The sequence below is a fragment of the Myotis myotis genome, unplaced genomic scaffold, assembly GCF_014108235.1.
Source record: "Myotis myotis isolate mMyoMyo1 unplaced genomic scaffold, mMyoMyo1.p scaffold_m19_p_15, whole genome shotgun sequence".
Classification (NCBI taxonomy): Eukaryota; Metazoa; Chordata; class Mammalia; order Chiroptera; family Vespertilionidae; genus Myotis; species Myotis myotis.
In genome coordinates this window covers 33,380,519-33,399,618 of record NW_023416319.1, presented here as the reverse complement: position 1 = coordinate 33,399,618, position 19,100 = coordinate 33,380,519, and the positions used below count along the sequence as shown (strand labels likewise).

The window sequence follows — 19,100 nt, the reverse complement described above, 5'->3', positions numbered from 1 at the left end:
ACCCCTAATGCCTGGGCAGGGCTGGACCAAATGATTTCTTGCTTTATACGGCCCTCGGGGCAGATGTTCCCCAACCCTGGTCTAAGGGAACTGACACCCACGTGGGTTCCCCTGCCCTGGTCCTGTCAAGGCCTCCAGTTAATCTGCTGGCTTCCAGGGCAGCAAGGTTCACAGACAAGAACTAGTGTCATTCAACATGGGGGGCTGACAGCAGCCTGGAGAATCATCCAATATTGGAGCTAAGATTTCTCTTTCTTTTCCTTGCACATACTTTCTTGTCTCCTGCCTCTCTTCTTCCATGCCTGGACATTTATTTCCAGACCTGGGCCTTTGGGTGTGTCCTCGTTTGTAAGGCCCGTGTGTCCTTGCTCTCTTCTTTCCTCTGGTGAATAGGGCTAGTGAGAATCTATTTTGGGAAAGTATTAAGCTCTTGGAGACAGTGATATCATCATTAGTCAGGCTTTGGACTCTATTAAGTAATATGCATTTTGATTTTAATAGTATCTTTGATATCACTGCCAACGTTGAAAATGATGTGCTTACTTGTATCCTTTTTGACATGGAAGTATAAGGTCTTATTAAGTCAATGTGAATGTTTCCTTAATGTAGTGTTCTACTAAAGCCAGCCAGGGGTGGGTTTTGACCTTGTTTTGTCAAATGTTCCCAGTTTCTCTCTGAACTTGAGATTCCTCATCTATAAAATGGGTATAATATTACCTCCCAAAGCTTCCATGTTCTGAGGACTCAAAGAACAAATGAATGGAAAGGCCTCGTGATAACTGCTGTTAACATGGGAACGTAGACATTTTTGAGTCAGTAAATAAGACTGAGGCATTTATAAGACGCATTCTTCTTTCTGAACGGGCTCTGTTGATTTGGTGCATACAACTGTAAATGGTCAGCGCTGACACTGGAATACCTTTGCTTCTGCTGTACTTTCCCCGCAGATTACCAGATTTTAGCAAATGAGCTACTGTACATGAAAGTCCTTTGAAAAGTAGAAACTACTACACATTTAAGGAGACACTATATTTTCAGGCCAACATTTGGTGCCAGATTTTTGATGTGTGTTTTAATTTAATCTCCACATCAACAAAACCTCAATTTGAAAATGAGAAAACTGAGACTGAGGAAAGTTAAGAAACATGCTGAGGGTTATGAAATATGCAAGTAATGTTGGGCATCTCCAAAGGGGCTTTCAATAATAAAGATAAGGAAAGGTCTGAGGCAAAATATTTTATTTATTCCTGATGAAGGCCAGCTTGAGGGCTGGCTTAGTGTCTGAGCCAAGTGGGTCTGCTAACTGCGCCTGTGAAATTGGCAGACGCCCTGCCCAAAGGCCAGCATCACCAGCCCAGGCGCACCCGTCACAGAGATGGATTTAGGGAGCAGAGGAAGACGTCTGTGCTCCGTGACCAAGCTCAGGCCCAAGAGGGTGAAAATTAGATCTGAGCAGAGCCTTCCCAGATACCTTTCCCAAATTTACCACTCAGATAAATCACTTCACATTTTAAGGGTCAAAAGGAATATAAAGGGATAGGGAGAGGCCCAAGCTACACAATGGAGTTGCCATTCCAAAATGGAAAGCTTGGGAGTGGGAAAGACGTGTTCTCCATTAGCAAGTGGCAAAGGCGATTTTCAGATCCAAGTCTGTGACTAAACTTCAAAGCCAATGTTTTCCATTAAACCCTGGGAACACCCCTACTTGCTGTGGGAAACTCAGGAGCCAACTCTATTTCATCTCTTTTAACCATCATCACATGTGATGTCCTATTTATCATTTTAAATGTCTATTTGATCCGTAACCAAGTAGGGGAAAGCTCTCTGTTGGTACCATGGTGCCATGCACAACATTTTGAAATTCATAATGTTTGTGAAAGTAAACAGTTCAAATTCCACATTTCAGCTTTAAGTAAAGACTAATCTGTAGAAATAAGTATTCAGAGATGGGTCACTTGGAAATGAAGCTACCAATTCATTCTCTTTCTGTAAAGACCATGGGCTCCATTGAATTGCTGTATTTTTTATGTAGGTGGATGCACTGTAGGAAGAGCATTTTGTGTGTCTGTATTGAGGTTATTAAAATTGTTAGGTCTTCCCATAAACCTAAGCACACCGCTATGAAAAAAATAACTGGGACCAACACTGGGACATTGGAGCTGATTGTTTTAAACAAGTATATTTGTTCATTATACATCCGTTCATCTGTGTTAAGATGGAGTTTCAGTGAGTGGCTAAGAGTTGGGAGGGGAAGGAGTTGGGAATAACTCGAAGGGGTGTGGAATCCCATTGTGCTGGCGTACTCCGGCTTCGATAAATATTGCATGATGGTGCTGATACCTTTTTGTGTGATATATTCATTGTTTCAATAATTAATGTCACCAGTGCATATTTCTAAGCCTGCCAAAGGTAAATAATTTACTGTAATTACCAAAGAAGAGTGATATTATTTATTTATTAGAACTTTAAAAAAAATAAAAAGGGTCCTTTGTGAAAAGTAACCTCAGGGCCTCAAATGCAGAAGTTGCAGTTTGCTGAAAAGTAAAGTTAGTAGTGCCACCCACTTTCTATTGAATAATTGGCCCTGCTCTGAAGCTAGGTTACTTGGGGTCTCCAAAAGTCAGTAAAATGGGTAAATAAGGCCGGACTAGAATTAACACCTGAGCTTCGGTTTACCCGCATAGAATGTGGGGACTTTCTGAAGTGATGCGTTGCTCTGTTGGGGTTAGGACCTTGGATCTGTGGGCCCCTATTAACACCATTCATTGCACATTCGTCCACTGAATGTGTCTTCTCTCACTGAATGCTGAGAAAACTGTTTTTCATTCATGTTTGTATTTTTCTAGGATCTAGATAGGATAGTGGCTTGCACATAAGTGCTCTACTATCCCCCCCCCCCCATTTGATTTCCCAATTTTATTTCAGGGCTTCAAAAATAAAAAATCTTAGTAATTCAGAGTAATTTTTTAAATTTTAAGCTTTATTTAAAATTATCGAAGTTTATATAAGCCAGTAAAAAGTCATGCCATTTCACAAGAAATACTCATTAGGGGAAAAAAAAGTATCTTCTCTCCAGAGACAAATGCTTAGCATATCTTTTGAGACTTTTATTATACACTTTCATGTCTCTAAATAATATGTATGTTGCTTCTTGGCTTTTCCTCATTTCAGGAATTTTCTTTTTATTGACTCACCAAAATGGAAGAGGAAACTCTCATTTCTTAAACAACTCTTCTCTCCCGCCGCATATACTTCCCACCCCCCCACTCCCCCTAAACCGTTGTATTTTATTTTGGTTATACCAGTATGTGTTTAATGCATCTATTGCTATGCCTGCGTCATGTTATTTACAGATACGAAGTATGTTATGATTGCATTTTCTTTTTGGTACAGTATTTGCTTCCCCTAAGTTTTCTCGTTTGGTTGTTGCTCTCTGTACAAATCACTAGTCCAACGCACACACCCCTCCCCAGTTGTGAGAAATCTCTCCATATGTTCGCACTTGTTAGGTGATCTATAAATTTCATCTTCTGAATTCATCCCCCCTGGAGCTTTCTTAGTGGTCACTAAGAAAGTAACGGAGCCCTCCTGATTCCTCCTCCATTGTCACCATGGAAACTCCCTGTTTTTGTATTAGACCCTATGTCTTACTTGGTTTAGACCTCTGTTTTGGTGGAGTATATCTTTCAATAGTTTCCTTTACAGAGTGCGTCAGATATATATCTTTTTATGAGGTTTCATATATCTAAAAATAATTCTACTCTTAATTTTCATACGTTTTGTTCATTTGGCTGGTTATAGATTTCTGGGTTGAAAATCATTTCCTCTCAGGACATTGAAGGAATTGCTCCATTGCCTTGCCTTTAACTTCAGTTTTTGCTCTTAAAATCTGGTAGAAGTTTGTCACCTGTGACCATTTTCCTCACTAAAATTTGGAGAATCATTCTGTTTCTTCAAGTTTGGAAGTGGGGTTTATATTTCTCTCTACTTCTGGTCATTCTGTGGGTCCTTGTACTCTGGAAACCTGTCGTCAGCTCTGGGAAATTTTCTTGAATTAATTCCTTGACTTCTTTATATTACTATTTTTCTCTTTTTAGAACTTTTTCTTTTTTTTGGAGAGGGACAGAAGATTTGAAATCCCTGAACTGATTCTCTGCTTTCTTACATGTTCTCTCCTATTTTTTATTTTAATCTTCCTCTAATTTCCAGGCATTCTTTTCAACTTTAATGCTATCATATTTGTTACTGTCTTTGGTTCTGTCATTTAATGGAGCATCAGTAGGAAGCAACTCTTGAACAGGACAAAAATTGAGATTGATCTTATTTTTGGTCTGGGGGATATCTTATATCAGATTTAAAACATTAGCCATTCTCTATTCAAATATCTTTTGCTTTATTCTCCTCTTCTAAATTACACTTATGTTAAAATTTTTCACTGTGTTGCACATGTTTCATACTACTTTCTATATTTTCCATTCTCTTTTAAAAACATTTACCCTTCATTTTGTATAGTTTTCCATTTATGCTTCCAATTCACCAACCCCATTTTCTGTTGTGTCTAGTCCGGAACTAACATTGTATTTAGAACTGGACAAATGCCCATTGGATTCTTTCTTACATGTATTCCATACTCTGTTAAATTATCCTCTTTTTCTTTTTCTTTTTTCTCTCTCTTTATTTTCTTAAACATACTAATCATAGTTACTTCAAGTTCTTATTAGCTTACTTCAAAATGTAGGATGACCCGGAGCCTATAGTATCTGGGTGTGTTGTGTATTTTTCCTGTTTTTGTTCATGCCTGGCAGTTTTGTATTGCGTGCTGGACATGATGTGTGAAACAGATGCAGACACGGCACGCCCGATGCTGCTCTAGGCCTTCACAGAGGATTCGCCCTCCCTCTGCTTGGCAAACAGTGATGGCTGGTTATCTAATCCTATCGGGCGTCTGCTGAAATGAGGCTGGTTTGCAGCTCTGCTTAAGTGGAGACTGCCTCTGCTTTGTCTCTGGTCCCTTGGGGTCTTTACTTAAAACTCTGGTGTGATTTTCCAGTCTCCTCTCCCGACAAGTCCCAAACTCTCAATCTATTTCTCATGAAACTGCCACAAAGCTCCATGAGCCTTTCGGACTTTCTGGTCAGCCTGTTCTGCACACCCCAGAATTCCGCCAATGTCCTAACGGAGAGCACGCTGGAGGCATCCCAAATCTCCACTGAACTCCTTTTGATTTTTCTATTCCCCGGCAACAGCCTCTGCAGGTACAAAAGCCCCCATTCGGTCTGCACTGGTAATTGAGAAATGCCCTCAATTTAAAAGTAGCAACAAAACGCCAGCACGAGTGTTGGAGACCTTCCCCTCTCCCAAGTCCAGCTCCTCCAGTTCACGCCCCAGCTGTTCTCTGCGGCACTCAGACATGATTTCCATATTTATCTGACTTGGCGGCAGCAGCAGGCTACTCTGCCCCACTTGGAGACAGAAGTCGTCAAGACTGAATGTTTTATTTTCCTTTTGAAATTTGGGAAAGAATTTTACAACTGTTGTAGGATTAATTTGAAGATGTGTTGAAGTGCTTAAAGGCATGGTTAGAATTATTCCTCGATTCCTCTTGCTATGCCAATTACTCCAGATGCTTTCTTAAAGGATTGAAATAACCTCTATTTTCCAATTCTTGAAATGTCTGTGTAGACCGGTAGTGGAGTGTATATAAATTATTTATTGTGAATGTAGACTACCTGGACTGATAGAGATATACAGGTATATTTTGTAAGTGCAGAGAAAACCAATGTCTTGTGTGGGTTGTTGATGCAATCTATCATTTCCTTTTCCAGCACCTAACATTCACAAGAGAATTTGACTCAGATTCTCTTAGACACTATAGCTGGGCTGCAGACACCTTGGACAATGTCAATCTTGTCTCAAGTCCTGTTCATTCTGGGTAAGTAACCGAAAGGCACTTTTCTTTATCCTGTGAAGCTAGCATTGCATTTAATATTGCAGTTATGAACTCATATTGACAAACTTTATTTGTATGAAATATTGATCTTCTGTAGGACTTAATTAGTGAGTATATGTGGCAGACTTTATAACTCATTAGTGAATATTTTTAAGCAAATGTGTATATCTATTTTTATTAATAGAGAAGCACAGTGTTAGAAAGGAAATTCATTAAAGTTTTGGTGCCTAAAATTTTCCTGGCAATGCTGGTACATTTCTAGGTCTTTAATTTTCCTTATCAATTAAAAATATTATGTATAGCCATTTCTCTTAATTTTATTTTATTCAAATGAAATTTTCCCCTAAATATCTGACGTGATTTTCCTTTCTAATAGATATATATATATATGTGTGTATATATATATATATATATATATATATATATATATATATATATAAAATCTTTCTATTAATTTATCTCATTGTTTTATTACCCACCTTGGGGTTCTTGGGTTCCCCAAGACAGAACTCAAACAGAAACCCCAGACATTTCCAAACTGATTTTATTAAGCTTGTGCTCAAGTACAGAGGAGGCAGCAAAGGGCCTCTGAACTAACTCTGCTTGGCTGATTTTATAAGCTGGGGACAAAGTGGACTGACTTTTTGAAAAAGGCGGGCTTGGAGAATTTTTCATTTCAGGGTTGGGAGGACTTGCCTTTCCAGCCACCTGGCCTGTAACTGTGTTTCTGCCTGCAGCTGTGGGGGCAAGGTGGCAGACTGCTCATTACTGCCGCTCTCCAAAGGTCCTCTAGAGTCAAAGCTTGATCCACTGTGCATGTTTAAGCAGACCAGGGAGTCAGTCAGCTGCCTCTTCGTTCTTGAGTACAGAGTGGAGGGTGGTGACATTTTTGTGGTCAGCTTATCACAAAATCCATGCGACCATCTAGTCTCGCCTTGGCTTCATGGCTACCTGGTATTTTCTGTCCCCTGCCTCACACCCCTGTGCTGTCTCAGTTTGACTTGCTTTGGCGCTTTGCTTCGAATGATAGATGGATTTCACTCAAAAGTTTAGTTTTTAAATTAGCAGTAAACTGTGGTGTTCCTATATTTTTCTCATATGATATAGGCCTCTGATTTGACAAATGATCAGTTTTGTGTGATTTTCCTTTAAAAAGAAAATATAAACTTGAAACCTCTAGATCAAGTTTGGTCCCCTTCTACATTTCTGAAATGAAGTTATAATTGTGTTAAATTACAATTAGAAAAGAGAAATGAGTTTTTAAAAGAATATAGAGAAATCCACTTTTTAAAAAATGAATGTGCCACAGTATGTCCATGAGAAGTTCTGTGGTGAGAAGCACATCAAACAGGCCTCACTGCTGCCCCGCCCCCAACCCCCCACCAGCAAAATTTGAGGCCGGTGCTAAAAGCTGAGCTGCTTCGACTGCTAAATTGATAATCAGTGTATTTTTAGATAATTGGATTCTTTACCTATAGGTCATCAAAACCTGGGGTAAGTGTTCTCGGTACACATGGAATAGAAATAATGCATCCGATAGTGAACATGGTTCAAGGTATTTTCACCTCTGAAATCGGCATGTAGGCCACACATTAGTTGTGATTCAGGACAAAGGCTGATTCATTTGGAATTAAATAAATGATCAGTCATTAACACTGTAGTGCCTTATGTGTTTCATGAAGTGTTTGCTGCTGCTTTTAATTAAAATAAATTGTAATCGCTAATTTACCTTGTGCTTTTCATGTACTTGGCATTGTGCTAAATGTTTTACATGTATGGTCTTATTTAGTATTTATCTGAGCTAGAATGACACGGTGAGAGGTTTTATTCATTATCCCTGTTCTACAGATGAAAAGTCTGAGATTCAGAGTAATGGTGCAGGTAATTTACAGCATTCTATAGTATTTATGGTAGTCTTATGGAGCTTAGCTTGGAACACCACAATTCTGAAAAACAGAAGTGTCATTCCAATGGCAATGATTTACATGAAAATGCTGTATGTATAAATGATAAACTACATGATGGTCTTTGAGTCATTAACATTGCATTTAACTAAATTAGCAAAACCTTCAATTATAGTAATGGTAATTATTAAACAGCTAACAGCTAACAATATTTATAAAATTTCTAGTAGATATACGTGAGTCTAAAATTGCAAAAGCAAAAACAATCAGAGTTGACAAGGAAAATGTAAAATACTTGGCATACATTTTGTGGGCAGACATGTTGAAGAGTTTTTGGAATCAAGCTTGGTGAATGTCACCGTGTTACAAAGAACTTTGTACCCTCTACATGGGAAAGAAAAGTACTAGCCATTAATTTATTAAACTGAGAGGCTGAGGAAGCATAGGATAATAAAATCAGAAATGAACTTTTGCATACATTAGAGACAATGAAGTATTTGAATATGCAAATTATCTCTGCTCCTTGAATTAAAGACAATAGACATGTGCAGGAAAGCAAAAATAATGACAGCTAATATGGGCTTATTTGAAAAGAAAAATATAGGCTTGGTATATACTTGGAAATAGTTCATTAATGCTAGGTCTATGGAGTAGCTTGTTTATGGCAAGTATTTTTCCAGGTGGTCCCACAAATGCCAAATGCTTTGGTTTCATGTTCTGATGGTTTTTATTTTTCTTTTGCTTATCATTGACATTTTCTGTTGCTTGCTTCTAATTATCTTACATTAATTTTTCCCATTTGCTTTCTAAATTATTTTGCAGCTATTCTTCTCCACTTCCTCAGTATGATTCAAGGTGATAACTTGTCTTTTATGTGAACCATTCTCTTTTGTATTTTTAATTTATGTGAATCCCCCCCACCCCCCGCCCGCCCCACCTCCCGCAGTTAGATTGTGTCAATGTCTGTAGTGTATCAGCATTTGTCATCTCGCTGTTCCTAAAACTAGAAATATTCATGTGTTAATTTTAGGATCATTTGTATAATTCCTCCTTTAATTTAAATAATAAAAGATACAACGCACATGATTAAACATCACCTTTTAATTTGTTTCTGTAAGTTATATTGCATGGAATTTTATTTTATACAGAATATGTAAGGAACGAGTTTGGAAAACAAATCACTCTAGTTTATAACGTGATTGAATAATAGAACCCATATTCTGCCTAACATGTACTCCCACCTTTCCCCAGTCTGTGGGCTCCATAAAGTTGAAAACCTTAGAACAATATACAGTTGGTCATGAGCTCCAGCTCCGCATGGGGTGCTATCAAAACACAAAGAGGCTCTTCCAATTTGTCATTAAAATCTCCTAAGCCATGTTTCTTTTTCCATTTGGTTCTGATATTCTTTGTAGCTGGGATATTTTTATATTGACACTGACTACCTTCTTACACTACCTTCAGACTACTTAGCTACAAATGCTATTTTATTTATATATATTTTAGTAACCAAGTCTGGCCTAGGCAGTTTCTTAGCGCGCTTAACAAAATAGTTTTGCTCGTTAGTTCATCCAGTAAACGTGTCTCGTGTGTAGGAACTGCGCTCGGCTCTGCAGGAGGAGCAGTGAGCAAGGCCGACCTGATCTGAATGACTGTCTGTCTATCTCATTGAGACTCAGCTGCTTGTTGCCAGGGCATACATTGCCCTCCCAGTGTCAACACCCCCATGTTCATTGTACTGATACCACTGAATTTTCAAACCCAGAGTTAGTACTGAATCATTTTTCCATCCATTCTCTTCCTATGATTCTCAGTCACAAGTTGGTTTTCACCGTTAACTGCTGGGAGAGATCAGATTTTGTCTGAGACCTCATTGCCACATTATCTTTGTTACTGACTAGAAGTGGTTGTTAAACATGTATAGGTGTAAGAAAACGTAGGCTCCCAGCGTAGGTTCGTGAGCTTTGCATCATCTAGCACTGGAGACAGTTCGTGTGGACACGTGTGTAAGTGAACATGTATCTTTTACTAGGAAGGAGTGCTTTTTTGTTTTGTTTTTTTTTGAAGGGGTCCATCTCTTCCCCTCAAATGTCACAGTGGCCCCAGTCTCTCAAAGTAGGTATAATGTTATGGAAAACATAAATTAACTCAGAAGAAAATGGCTAAATCCAAAATGAACAAAAAGGGCGTGAAGTTGATTCCGCCCCACTGATGACCAGTAACGGTTCTGAAAATCGGATTGGCTAAAAAAATGACCTCCGTGTGTCTCTCTCCATGGGGATAGCAAGTCAGTTTGCTTTATTGAAGAGGTTGCTGGTCAAGAGGCTAACTCTTTAGGAAAGGGTCCCCAGCTAGGACTTCCAGCCAGGGCCCTAAAATCTATTTGCAGGATTTTAGAACTGTTTTTAGATGAATAAATGATAGAGGATTTTGATGGATGGGATAATTTTTTCCCTAAAATACTGCAGGTAGTCAAACAATTTTCTCATCATCCACATTTAATGCTGTTCCAGTACCAAGCACATTTTCACATGTGAACATGAGAGCGCGCAGATCCGCGTTCCTGTTCACCTGTCTGCCGCGCACCCCTCCGTGTGTCAAGTTCAGCACTGTGGCCCTGGGGGGAGAACTTGCCGGGGGACTCCTTGCCCTGAGCACGCGAGAGGAATCGCACATCGCAATGTGCTGTTTCCCTGATGTGACAGTTAATTTCTTTACATTTTCATATTTTTCTCATTAGCTTTAATGTAGAGGTCAATGACAGAATTATGTAGTTGAGAGATATTTTCTAAGAGGTCTAAGTGATGATATTTGTATTGCTGTACAAATACTCAAATGTAGGTTATTTTAAAGCCAGACTTATATTTTAAAGAAATCAAATCCCTTTCCATCAAAATTGCCTTAGCGACACTAGTCATCTTCTGCTTTTATTATTATATTCTGCTTTGTGATAGTAAAAATTAGAGTGCTGGTCTGAGTAAACATTCATTCATTTATATGAACTGTACATGTTAAGACATACTGTGGAGTTTCATCTTACCTTTCAGGGCTAGAGATTCCATAGTCAGCAAATGGCTACAACTATTTGAGGTTAAAATGATCCTTGAGTACAGCTTACAACACCCATAAGAGACCACATCCGGTGGTTTTGTTTTTTGTTTTCAAATGCATGACAGTCCTTTAGCCGGTTTTTATTCCCGTTTTGGAACCGTCACTGTTCCTTCCCTTTGAGCCATTGACGAAGTGGTCGGCTTCGCCCAGGGGGCCGTGTGCCACCAAAACTAAGTTGTCATGTCTCATTTTGTGCCCAGCTCACAAGTTCAATGCATGTTTGATGTGACTCCACCGTATTGACTTCCGATTTATTTTTAAAGAGAGGAAATGATAGCTGCATTGTCTGTCACTTTAAACTTCAACGTTTAATTTCAAAACCTCCTCTGGGAGATGGCTTATTTCTGTCCTTGATTTGGCCTCTGATCTTCTCCCTGCAGGTTTCTCGTGAGCTTCATGGTGGACGCGAGAGGCGGCTCCATGAGAGGAAGCCGCCACCACGGGATGAGAATCATCATCCCTCCACGCAAGTGCACGGCCCCCACCCGAATCACCTGCCGTTTGGTAAAGAGACATAAACTGGCCACCCCACCCCCCATGGTGGAAGGAGAGGGACTAGCCAGTAGGCTGGTAGAAATGGGTCCTGCAGGGGCCCAATTTTTAGGGTAAGTTATTGTGTCGATCTTAACCTTGGCCCTCATAACCACATCTTTGATTTTTCTTTACCCTTAACTTGAGAAGTTAGCTATTAAAATGGCTTAGTTGGACGGGCATTGATTGCACCTTTTGTGTAGTGTCAGAGGTCACAAAGCTGTGTAAGTCCGTGAGCTCATAGGCTGATCCTCCCCTAACTCAGTTTGCTGGTCAAAGCTTTTACTAACCCAGAAGCATGTTCTCTGCTCAGTGAGTGCACGGAACCCCAATGCCACCCTTAGGGTCAAGGCACCATTCTTAGGGAAAATAAATATGGGTGCTGGAATTTTATCACCACGTTGAATAAATGGCTACTTTGGGTACATGTTCTTTTATGAAGATCACTGCTGGGGGAAACAATTCATTGTGATATGGTATTTTACAAAAAGAAACACTAAATTGACTTCATTATCTGAGGTGGCACTTGGGTGCAAATCAGGCAGGCTCTGTCGTGACGGACAGTTTGTTCACGGTTTCCCCTTCTCGTTTCTCTTCCTGCTGCATGGATCTTATTCAGTAAACTGCATCTTCCCACCCATCCTCCCCCTGTAACTGAGGGCGAGAGCTTGGTTAGCCGAATCCTGCAGCTTGGGCCTCAAGGAACAAAATTTATTGGGTAGGCTCTTCATAGACAAGATACAGAATGTCTACAATTCTTTTTCCATTTTCAATTTTCTGTCACACCCATAGTCTTATTCTTAAGTTCATTTTTATTTCTTTTAATTGTTAATGCTTTCAGTTGATGTGTGTCACTGAAAGGAAAAAACAAATCATAGTGGCTTGACTTAATGTCGCAACGCTACCTATCTTGTGCTTTTCAAGCATGTGGAATTCACTGCAAGCATTCTGCTTTCATATTTTTTTGTGCTTTTGCAAGCCTTTCTTTAATTTGAAATGTTTTGACTGACTATGATAGCTTTTCAGATAGACAGGCAGTCTAATTTCAATCCAGTGTAGGAGAAGGTATTTACAGGCTTTAAATCAACATTTGCTATTAGTGGGAGATGTATGTGTGTATATATATGTATATGTATATATATGTATGTGTGTGGAGTTACATTTAAAAAAAAGTTTGAGTAATTTTCATGGGCTTTGCGAAGAAAAAGTGTTCAATAAGTAAACTGATTTCGAAAAATGTTGGGAATACGAGATATGGAAAGAAAACCAAATAGGCAGCAGATAGAATATTCTACTGTAGTTACCACATTGTTTTGTTTTATTTTGTTTAGCTGATGTGTTGGTATGTGTCACTTGTTTGCTCGTCTGTTCGGTGTATGTGCCTTGGCAGTCTGCATGAGGAAACCTGTCATGAAAAGTTACGCTTGGCTTTCACCTGGTCAGAGGTCCTTGTCATATCTTCTCTCCAGTGATGTTGATGGTCATACACACAGTCACATTCCCTAAATATTCACAGAGACAGTATCTGATACATTAACCTGCAAAGATTGTATATCGTTCTGAAAGAAATTAATATTTAATTATCAGCTGTGGTTAAAAATAAAAACTATGGTAAATAACTTAGAATTATTAACACTACTAGAGATAGTTGATTTTGCCTCTACCTGTCAAAAAAATAAAGGCATAAATATCTTTTAAATCTTTAATTTGAATTAACTATACTTATTTTGCCAAAAGTATAATGATCATATTTGTCATCCCATTTTAAGTGAGTGCCAATAGTCATGTTTTTATTATGTTATTTGATCGTTGCAACTACTGTCCCTTTTTATGTCCTAACCCAATGGAAGCCTTTACCTGCTGTTATCACACATGCATAAATACATCGGTGAAGAGGCGAGGTTACATACAACCTCTGTAGGAGAATAATGATACTGTCTACTTAAATGTCATAAAAGAAAGCTGCACAATCCAACTACGTAAACTGTATGTGATTGTGGTCTGCTTACTTCCATTCGTTTTTTTGTAACATCCTATTTTAAAATTTAACAAAATTATTCCTGTGCTTGATTGGCTTTCTTCAATTTGCAGCCATTCTTTTGCAAAGGACACTGTCAAAAATTAACAGATTATTTGGCAATTTCAAACCAACAAGTGCTTTTTCAGAAAATTTAAATATTCCTATGCAGGTTAAACTAGAGCTAGGAAAGGAAGCTGCCCTCTACCATTTCACAAATTGAAAATCAGAGAAAGTGTCTTAACTACCTAGGCTGTGAAGTCATGCAGACGGACTATTGGAGGAGTGGGTTGTTACATTGATCGTTTTCTTGCTAAGGGGAAAAAAATCAGTAATCTTTAAAATAGGATTTACAGAATTCTTTTTTAAATAAATGACTGTGTCCTTTTAAATCATTAGCATTTTTTATAAAATATAATAATATACCTATTGTGTTTTTAAAAATGGACCAACTTTCTTTCTTATGGTCTATTTTTATAATCTTCAATTCCTTGAATCAAAATTTATACGGGCTAAATATTTCCCCCTCCCCCATTAAATCAAAAGCCTAACCTATAGTAGGCCCTCAAGAATTGTTTGTGAATGAATGAATGATGGCATGTTTTCAAGCTTCTAATATATTATTTAATTAGCAAATGATTCTGCAGCTTTGAAATCATTCCCAACCTTAGTGGCACCTCTGATTTTCCACTGAATCCCGTTAATGAAACTTTTTTTTTTAAGTATGATACTATAAGTATATTTCATTTGATACCAAAATAATGTGGATTTTTTTCCAGCCCTGTCATAGTGGAAATACCTCACTTTGGCTCTATGAGAGGAAAAGAGAGGGAACTCATTGTTCTTCGAAGTGAAAATGGAGAAACATGGAAGGAGCACCAATTTGACAGTAAAAATGAAGATTTAACTGAATTACTTAATGGCATGGATGAAGGTAATTATGATGAATCTTTGTTTCTGTAAATCTCTGCAGGAAAAATATCAAAGGAATAACTAGACTAAAAGAAACATTCTGGACTTCACACATTTGTATTTCAAGCTGGGAATGAGGTTCCTCAGTGTTAGTTGCTGTTTTCTGTATGTAAGGCATGAAGTTCCATTTAATGTAACAAACGTTTTCCCTCATAATACTAATGTACAAGTAACGGTTGTGATTCTTTCATCAAATACATCAATCTTTCCAAAACCCAAGAAAGTTTTCTAAGTCAAAGATGTATAAAGAGGGGGTGAAAAAATAGTGGAAGGTATGCAAAGTATGCAGAGCATTTGTAAGAAAATACGTTCACATTTTATTTTTGGAATTATTACTTTCAGACCCTTTCTTCTATCAGTTTTCCCCCAGATTCTTCCCGTATTCTTCATGAATGTTTAATTTCTCTTGAGCTGTAATCCATTTTTAAAAAAAATATGCTTCAGGCTAGTTATTGGAGTCTTTGTTGCTGCAGGTCTTACTCTTTGACCTATAAGACTGACGTATAACTGAGCATATCACTTCCTCATACACACCTCAGGCTGTCTAACCCTTAGAATCAAAGCCGTTTTTCTAAGGTGTGCAGACATTAGGAATGGACTTACTTTGAGAGTAGGTACTTGATGCAGTTTTATAGACCAAGGTCACCATAAAATAAAGCCAGTCTTTATTTTATACTGACTTCCTAATCACTACAAATCCATCAGTTGTTTTAAATAACTGCTTTATTGGAGATGTAACTCACATGCCATAAAATGGACTCTCTGAGGGTTTAACTCACTTATTTCTGGAATGCTTCCAGAAAAGTCCCTCCTTGTTTCAAAATGTGGACAGAGGGGCTCCACAGATTCAAGGGGGTTTGAGGGATGACCATGGACAAGTTCTTTGATCCTTCTGAGCCTTTGTTACTTCTGTAACATGGAGATTACCTTCCTTGCATTATAGGATTGTTGTTAAGAAAAAATAATTATGTGAAGACTAATGAAATACAGTCCCTGTCACATAGTAAGCCCTTGATAAATACCAGTTGTTGTCACTATTATATTATTCTATAGGCTAAAAAATTGTCATGCCAAAGGTTTTGCATAAGATAGTTAATTACAGCCAACCAGGAATTTCAGGTGTCTTTACAGCAAGGGGAGGGAACTAATGATTGTTGAGTGTCTAGTGTTCATGAAGGACTAATAAACGCCTGTATATATGAAAATCTTAAATGAAAGCATAGTCCTGAAAAATGGGAAGTTTTAATCCCACTTCAGAGGTAAAGGAACTGAAGTATTGACATGTCAAGTAACATATAAGGTTACCCCAACTAAGTAGCCTCACAGGGTTGAAATCTAGTCCTACCTGTTTTCAAAGACATTTAACTATTTCCCCCTTATTTTAGAAATGTGTGTCTTGTGGAGAAGAAAATAAACCTAAAGGGGAAAATTCCTACAAACCTGTAGATTTAAACGTCCAGAGGGATAGTCATTTTAAATGTCATGTATTGAATGAGCATACATTAAATGTCTCTTCATAATACTGATATTTATATCACCATCTCCAGCTTCAGATAATTTCTGATGGATAGGAACATGCAATGGAAAATAAGATTTTTCATTTTTATTACCTTATTTCAAAGCATGAAAACTAGTCATTCTCTTAGAAGGACATTTATAAGAATATATAATCAAGAGTTTTAAAAAAGAATAAATACTAAGAGAATGAATTGAATTAGCATTTTGAAAATAAAAATAATACAGATAATTCAGAATAAAAATCTGAGCAAATAAGGGAAATGGGTATTCCATAGAGGATAGTTTGTTTTTGTTTTAAGGAAAATAAAATATAAAAATATTTTCATATCTCCATATTTCTTAAATGCTAATGTAGATGACTAATCTTTAAAATGTAGCATCCACTACACAGAATTTTCTCCTTTTTAATGGGTAGTGACCTTGATACTGTGAGCTCTGAGAGCAGGGTACATGTCTTGGTCACCTTTGAGTCGCCAGTGTCAAGCACAGAGCTGCTTTAGACTAACTCATGCAGTCCCGGTGAGGGAGCAGAATGAGGAACCGCAATATTATAAGATGTAGCTTTATGGAGGAAAGTTCTCATTAGTTCATTTCCTCTACCCCAAACTTTGTTAGTGTTCATCTCCAGGAGAAAAACAGTTAAAGAGGAGCATTTACTTTGAGGAAAGTACTGGAGAGTAACTATATTATAGCAGGAATATTGAATATTCAAAGACAGTGCTGTCCAATAGAACTTCCTACGGTAATGGAAATATAAACACTGTGCTTTCCAACAGCCATCACTACTCACAGGTGACTCTTGAGTACTCATCATGTGGCTAGTGCAACTGAGGAAGGGAAGTTTTAATTTTGCTTAATTTTAAGTAATTTTAAATAGCCATGTGTGGCCAGTGGCTATCTCATTGGACACTGAAGTTCTAGCAAAAACCACCTAATATTCTAATAATATATTCTTCTTCATTTTTTAGTATAAATGATAGTATCTCCTATCAGGCAGAAATAGAATTTTTTTTTAAATTATGTGGAATGGAGTTCCATAATTTCATGCTGACATGACTTTATTTTGTTTGTAATAAACCAGTTTTCAAATAGGAGTGAGTCCTGTCTTTGCCTAGACAAATGATTCACCATACTAAGGTGTTTTAAAGAAATGAAGATAGAGCCCTCTGTCCTGGATTCTGTGTGTTATCTTGGAAACAGTAGGTAGAGTTTCTATGCTACATTTTTAAAGACCAGATAAACTTGGGTTCCATTTTAGACAATTAAAAGGAAATGTAAATACTTTCGGGCTTAAAAATCAAGCACTGGAAAGCCAGAGCAGCAAAAATGAGGACTGAATGTTGAAGGCACAGTGGTTTTCTTCATGTATTGAGTTTTAAAATAATAATTATGAAGATCCACTACACACCTTTTATAACTGAACCTCCATTCTTCAGATTTCATACCCAGCTCAAGCCCTACTTACCGCCATTCTTCTTCTGCTCCCAAAGTTTCTTCATTGTTATTGGGATACCCCCAACCCCTGTAAAAACAGACAGGCAGAAAGAAAAATCAGTCTAGCTCTAAAAGCATAAAAAGCAACCCTTCTTTTTCCTTTCAAGTCCAACTAGTCAAAGTTTTCTCAGGAGGAGAAGTGTAGGCATCGTGTGGGAGGTTTCATGTTACCTCCCACACCATGTCCCCCCCAAGTGGGCGCCCTTTTCTGAATCACACAGACACCACTAGGGCCAGTGGAAGCCCTGGTCACCGTTGATGGTGGTGACACTCGTCCCATCACCACCACCCACCCAGGAAATAGCAAATAAGTAGGTGGAGACTTCCAAAATCCGGACTTCTGACTCAACTCGAGTTGTTTTTCTACATTACTCCTTTGCCTTTGTATGTTTTCAAATGAAGGATGCCTATGAAACTACTTTGTGGGGAACAAAAATGCTACGTAAAGGTCAGCTGCTATGTAATGTTCCATTACTAACCAAGTAACCCTCTCAGTTCATGTATGACTCAAAAGGATGTCGTCATTGCAAAATAAGGTACAAGCCTGTGAGCCTAGAGCCTCTGTGGTTATGCTAATGAAGGGGGTGTGTCAGCAGGGCTCTATTCTAGTAAGAGGCTTTGACACAGGACAGTTGGTCTGGGTGTGAAGAGCCTGCTGTTACCACCAAGGTATCATGTGGCAGGAGCAACTTTTCTCTCTGGCAGCGGACACAGATCTTGTTCTAGCACTTGTCAATTCGTGTATTCTCAGCAGAGAAAAAGATACCACGAAACAGAAAATACTCATTCTGCTTCCCCCAAAAAACTCTTTACGGTGTACCAGATTAAACCCACTTCATAAGTTTAATTAAAACCTTACTTTAATTAAACCTGCAAAGTTCATTTACACATGTTTAAAATTGTGCCTCCAAAGCTAGACCCAAGGGGTGTTTTGTAGTTTGCAGTTATGCTGGTCCTGGGAGTATTTGATTGGTGGAAAAATTCTTCCTCCATAGAGGTCTTAACTTAAAAATTGATGAGACACACAGAGTCTTGCACTATCCAATACAGTAGCCACTAGCTACATGTGGTTATAGAGCACTTGAAATGGGGTTTGTACAAATTGAGATATGGATGCTATGAATGTAAAATACATGATATACAAAGATTTAGTACACCTCCAAAAGTAGACACATTGAGTGTCCCAAAAAATGTATACACACACTGAATAATTATAAAGCCAGTGTTTATTAAAATACATTTCATTTTCAAAATTGAGCTATCAGCTGTTACAGTATGTATACATTTTTGGGGGGACAGCCTGTATATCTCATTAAAAATGTTTATGTTGGTTACATGTTGAAATGGTAATATTTCAGAAATACTGGCCTAAATATAACATTGTTAAAATTAATTTCACCTGTACCTGTTTACTTTTTAGTGTTTCTATAAGAACATTAGATATTTACATATGTGGCTTGCATTATATTTCTTTTGGGCAGCGCTTCTCTGGACAGTGTGTAGACTTTGTTTCACAGTACCATTAGGTTTTAAAATCAAAATCATTGCTACCTAAGTATCAGAAGAATGCTTTGGGGATATATGAATTATGCTATGATTTTGA

At 38.0% G+C, this 19,100-nt stretch overlaps 1 protein-coding gene across 4 annotated transcripts in view; it reads left to right on the top strand.

Moving 5' to 3' along the window:
• Window positions 1–19,100, top strand: part of ANK3 (ankyrin 3) — a 461,267-nt gene that overhangs the window by 386,252 nt on the left and 55,915 nt on the right. For 3 of the 4 annotated variants that reach the window (XM_036336813.1, XM_036336815.1, XM_036336814.1), the window contains 3 exons: window positions 5,826–5,932; window positions 11,346–11,570; window positions 14,293–14,447. In XM_036336813.1, coding sequence (XP_036192706.1) covers window positions 5,826–5,932; window positions 11,346–11,570; window positions 14,293–14,447 — 487 coding nt within the window. Of the gene's footprint in view, window positions 1–5,825; window positions 5,933–8,676; window positions 8,710–11,345; window positions 11,571–14,292; window positions 14,448–19,100 lie in introns of all 4 variants that reach the window. The other variant, XM_036336812.1, reaches the window with a different exon arrangement.